General features: G+C 41.6%; 1 protein-coding gene across 1 annotated transcript in view; it reads left to right on the top strand. All coding sequences in view use genetic code 11, as the record gives it.

Moving 5' to 3' along the window:
* EGR_00006 (hypothetical protein) overlaps window positions 1-5,883 on the top strand; it is a gene marked incomplete at both ends in the record, with an annotated part of 7,069 nt that overhangs the window by 946 nt on the left and 240 nt on the right. Inside the window, 6 exons of the mRNA XM_024489255.1 lie at window positions 165-210; window positions 252-357; window positions 401-563; window positions 658-881; window positions 3,693-3,853; window positions 5,096-5,216. Of these exons, the coding sequence (XP_024355933.1) occupies window positions 165-210; window positions 252-357; window positions 401-563; window positions 658-881; window positions 3,693-3,853; window positions 5,096-5,216 (821 nt within the window). The remainder of the gene's footprint in view (window positions 1-164; window positions 211-251; window positions 358-400; window positions 564-657; window positions 882-3,692; window positions 3,854-5,095; window positions 5,217-5,883) is intronic.

The raw sequence follows: 5,883 nt of genomic DNA, 5'->3' as shown, positions 1-5,883 counted from the left end.
TATGTAAACTTGTATGGTACTGCTGTCCCGCTGCTGTTTCCATCTTCTCCCTTTCCTTTCCAAGGCGCTGTCAAAACACAACATTTGCCATTCCATTGCAAGGTAGCATGTGTCTGAAACGAAGATGTAAAGCTCTGACCATAACAAAGCACACAATATTAAAGGAAACTTAGCTATTTTTCTACCATTTGGGTTTCCTGTTTACATACGGTAAAATTACGAACTTAAAGCAAAATTTAATGTTTCAACAGGAAGCAATTCTCGTTTCGCCCATCTGCCTCCAGTTTCAAATCCCTGGCGGAAAAAATTCACTTGGTGTTAGTCTACCTTGTTGTTGTAAATGAGCCAATGCAGGCGGTAAACTGTGTATCCAGAATTGGGTTTTGTATCCATCTTGAAGATTGACGTTTTGTCACGATCACTAAGGTTATCCAGTCAGACCGTTTCCAATGTAGCAAAAATATATTATGTCGACGCATTTGCTTTCGTATCGACATTCCTTGTGATGCATTTAAAAGGACTCCAAAATCAACCTCAAATATTCCTGATACATAACTCTTATGGTAATGCAAGCTATGGTGACTTTGGCCTCATTGCTCGAAAAGGCCAACTGTCTTACGTGCGATAGTCATGATATTGTGCACAAAACTCCGGCAGATTTTGTTGTGTGCTCAGCTTATTTGATTAAAATAGCCCATTTAAGAGCTTTTAGTTACAGAAACTGTGATATAATTAAAGTGGAGGCATTATTTCTGCTTACACGTTCCTCCTCATATTTCTATTGTATTGAAGTTCGCAATGCGGGATATGCTTTAAAGAAAAGCACCGGTTTATTGCAACTACTACTAATTTTAAGCTATAATACCTCGGGCAAATTTGAGGTTTTATAATATATCCCCTTGGGATTCGAAGCCTGCAATCCTATCAGATCGCAGTGGGTGAAGAACTGCTCCCTAAAAGGGATGTACACTTTATTCCCTTAAGTTGCCTTTGATGGTGGCAAGACAAACAGTTTAGAAACTGAGAAGTTTGAAATGGTTAGATCAATTTAAAGTAACTGCATTTTCCCTTTTTTGCAGGGTAGCGATGAATGTTTGTTTATGCAGCCAATTTTTTGGAGCCAGTCCGCACTTCGTGGCAAAAAGGCATTTAAGTATACCTTATTGAGTTCTTGGATGAGATGTTAACTCACATACCATAAAAAGGATTAGGCAGCGAATAAAAAAACCCAAAAATCACACTGGTCTTTGGTTAATGAAAATCCTGGACATTGTATAACATTCCACACTTGTTACCGGGAAAAGTGGCTAATGTATAGGCAGTATGTTGACCGAAACCGAACGAATGGTCATAACTGATTCTAATTAGGTGGCAAGGCTTAGCGTTTGAAAACAACAGCCGACATTTGTAGGGCTGAAAAAGGCAACTCTGAAATGAGGACAGAGTTTTCACTTTTAAAATCACACTTTGTTTTTCTACGGACGACCCATTCATTCGCCAATGAGTACTTCTATGACACGGTGCGATTCAGTGCCAGAAGACCAGACTTACTTTGTGCATTTGTAGAGTGCGATGTTTAATGGATGGAAGCTCATATTTTCACTTCAGAAGAAGTTAGGACTAAACACTCAGTGGAAGGAACTTACACCTCACACTACAAAGCGTATTTGGTAGTCTATTAGTGAATAGACTTAAGCTGCAGGTAGGATGGGATAAAAGACTGCCTTATGCTTAGACTCGTCGTGCAACAGAATGGTGTGTTATAGTTTTGTTTTTTTGTCGAATGTGGGGCACAGATTATGGAAGAGATTAATAGACCCAAGGGACAAGTCTTCATTCCACACCCCAATTTCTGGCCATTCCTAGTGAGAAGATCATAAATTAGACGTGGGAAGGCTTCTTCTAAAGAAGCCTTTAAACCGCCATATTTAGCCTCTGACTCTTCTTTACATGTTAAACGTTACGGAAGAACACTTTGGCGAGTGTCTGTTCTTCGTGGTTGTTGGCGAGTTGACCTAAGCTGATGCAGCATTCCTTCAAATTGGTATCCGTCGGTATACTACATTTACAAGGTCGGAAACGGGGTCTACGAATCCGAAAGTGGGATGAATGGTACCCTCTGACATTGAAGTTAGAAACAAGGCATAAATCTTGCCATTTAATATCACATTTCCTTCGTCAAATGGATAATATTTTCCCTCGATTCCATCGGCGTACAAATTGATGGTTTCTCTGCCCTACCTTTGTATTCATTTGCTCGGTACGAGCAGGCCAGTTATATGAGGACATTTCTAATCTATTTCGACGTCCCTTCTGAAGTAAACGAGTTTAAAGCTGCAAGTGGCATGACGTATTTACAAGTAGGGAGACAAAATTGCTCACTCCGATAGCAATTGCAAGATTTGTTTTTAAAAATTGATTACCTTGAAAGTTGTGCATTCGGAGAAATTGCATTTTTGATGAAGTATTAATATGACACAAGCCTGGAATAGCTTCCATTGAAGCAGGCATTAATACTGGTTACTGCAAATAGCTGGACTTTTACATCAGTGATGCCACGTTCCCTTACGATGGCTTCTTCCTCGTGGACTCGCAAAGAACATCCGATGCCCTGCTGGAGCCGGATTTCCACCTTCGCCGCAAAAGCTGAAGGCCCTTGGGCTACTACAGTTCATTTGCTGGCAGCAGCAGAATACCCAAAATTGCTGGAAGTCAATGTGACTAGTGAGATTGCCCTTTGTACCTCTATTTGGCAGAAGACGCCGTTCAATTTGGCATCCATCTCCACGGATCGCATTGTGCTTTTCACGAGTATCCCATGTCTTCAGCCTCAAACGGAGGAGGAAGAGGAGGAGATGAAGCAGACGATCGATGTGATGGAAACGGAAGAGGAGACGGAGGAGGGTGAAGAAGACGGGATGGAATAGGGTAAGTCAGCGACAAACAAAGATCAGATTAGAGAAAACTTGGTTGCCGAATATCACTGCAATGAGGTGCGCTAGTACGATTGATTAGTTGAAGGATCAATTGAAGGAGTTAGGCTTAATAAAATACATCAATGTACCGCGGTAAGGGTGATATGTGCCACTGCTGTAATCGTGCGTGTAGCAGAAGATACATTTCCCCTCTTTTCGTGATGCATTTTTTGGTATTTCAGAGTTGTACTGCACACTTATTTTGTTTGCATCCACATTCAGTGCTCGGTGTCTGATCTCAGCTGCTCGAAGCACATTGTCCCACGCCTTATGCGAAGGACACAAACTGGAACACGGAACGTAAATGCTCCAGTGTTTGCTCTACGCCACGTGCCCTACCACTCACCAATTGCGTAAGTCAAAGTGTGCACCACAGGATGCAAGGCGTCATGATCTCACCACCGCCAATACAAAGCATACAGCCACCGGATGAGAAGGGGACATTTATTGAAATCGAATAGTCTCTCACAAGGCTGCTCATCACCCTCTAGTCATGTGGTGGGATACGTATTGAAGGCGTCTCCATAACCAGGTAATGTGTCTTGTGCGACAACACTGGTGACGTTCTGACCAGCGGTGTGACAATCTTCAGGGCTCTTAATGGTAGTACATGCATTCCGCTTTCTGAATCTTTTGATGGGCAGACACCACCTAATCACCTCATCAGTTAAGCTGTGGCTGATGAGTACCACAATGCACTTTTCACTGTTTCGATAGCATTCATTGTGTCGATTTGTAAAATATGGAAGGCAGGAAAAGGTGGGTTGCACAAATGTTGTAAAGAATTTGCAGGAAAACATAACATTTCGGAAGACCAATATATTTTGTGTGGTCCGTGTGACGTCCCAGCCATTCATTTACATGAGAGTTGAATGGAAGTATAATTGGGTGGTGTAATCTCGAAGTATCTTCCTTAAGTATGAAATCACATATAATTTATTTTGTGCTACAGCATCGGCGCCAGGTTCAAGAACCTTCGACTAAGAAGCTAAAGTTATATTTTCATCAATGATTTTCTACGTTTCCTGCAGTGTGCAACAGTTTGCTTCCTCATTTTAAAGTAGTTACTGTTCTCCGTAGATGACACGGCAATCTACACAACTCCGTGCTTTCCTTGTTAAACTAGCAACACCACTACAAGTGCGGTCTAAAATGTGTCAACTCTACATATCGTTTGAGAAGAATTTACAATGTACGATTGGTTAATTTGAAGCTGCATCCTCCACCTTGCGTTCGCCAGCGCCTTCAGTGGAAGACCTACGGAGTTACAGGTCAAGCTTAATACGCTTAAAGTGCTTACGTGTTTTTTAGGCCTGACTGAACCAGCTCATCTTCCCCATTACAGAATTGTATCCTAAAAGCAATAAACATAGATAAAGAAGTGAAGGGCAATGGCTCTCTGCGGCATGGGCATTGAACAGGCATGAAATACAATGTCTTAGGGGGCATTCACATAACATTTTGTAATGCTTAATGCTTTATTATATGGATCATGCATTAAAAGTCGTTCAACGTAACCAACAATTGCAAATTGTATATAAATTTACAGCAAGGATTTTTTGCTGCAAATTGCAGGTAAATGACGAAAAGCTTCATGTGTTACCACTAGTTTTGATACGAAGAGTGTATGAGTTGTGCGTTGACACGTCGGGTTTTCGAGCTACATGGGTGGTGCCACAACTTCAGCCTTCAGGGCCGAACAGATGGGTTGGTCACCGTTGCCACAGGCGTAGCATATCGCTGCTAACACACCGCTACCGTCAATTGTCACCAACTTTTCTGAGAAAGGAAGTGCTAGTTAGGGCTGTATTTCCAGGAATTGCTTCGTCCTATGAGATTTCTTAGACAACCTTTGACGTTTTTTCAGAAACCCAGGAATGTGGTCTCTTCTTATCGTTCGGTAAGCAAGTTGGTAGACTGATTTAATAGTGGTCATCACGGCAGTAATACCGGAGCACTGACATTCAACACATTGTAAGCAAAAACGTGACATTGAGATCCGCCCTTTGCTCATGACTCAGCAATACCACCATCAAAGGCGTGTGCGGATACCAAATGCTAGTGTAATTGATTCGCCGCCTTTAAAAAGGAGGTATTTTTGATAACTTACCTCTTCACAGCTTAGTGCCAGCTCACACAATCGTAAAAGCTATTCATAAGGCCAGCACAAGCTCTGGAATTTTTCTATCTGTTACTAATAAACTGTGCATCAAATATAATAAACACAACTCATGTGGGCTGGTTTGATGCTGCTGGTACAGGGGTCCCAAGGAATGTTAGCCAAGCAGTAACTAATCATGCAATGCCTTTTGCGAAATGCCAAACATGATTTTGTGTTAATTAGCTTAAAAAGATATAGCTAATAAGGACTGTTGAATAGGGAACTAAGCTGAATAGGGAAAGCGTGCACAATACAACATGAAAACCAGGCACAAAAATGGAAAGCCGTCCATATTGGAAAATACTACTAAATTTTACCGAATATTTGTTCATGAGAATGTTTTAAGGCATAGGAGAAAGATATGCAAAATATAAGTGCTAGTGAGGTAAAGCTTTGACATTGTGTGATTTTGCAATGCGGCCAACGTCGTCCGGTGTTTAATGGCAATACTGATTAGGAATACAAAGTTGTTGCTTAATGACAACTTTGCTTGATGCGTCAACATTCCAGCTGTCAATCACATCTTACCTTACCTACCTTCTTACGGCTATCTCTGTTAAGCCACAATCAATTAAGAGAGCTGGCTTTCGGTCCCTCTGTTATGTGCCGCATCTTGATACACAGAAGAGGTAAACGTCAGTCCTACTCTGCGGCATTCTGCGAGGCTCTCTCCCATCTCTAACTCCACCAGTTTTCAGTTCTGACTTTTGAGTTATAAATAGCGGTGTCATCTCTTATCTTCGGTCC

Source organism: Echinococcus granulosus, assembly GCF_000524195.1.
Source record: "Echinococcus granulosus chromosome Unknown EG_S00001, whole genome shotgun sequence".
Classification (NCBI taxonomy): Eukaryota; Metazoa; Platyhelminthes; class Cestoda; order Cyclophyllidea; family Taeniidae; genus Echinococcus; species Echinococcus granulosus.
This window is presented reverse-complemented; position numbering and strand designations above follow the sequence as displayed.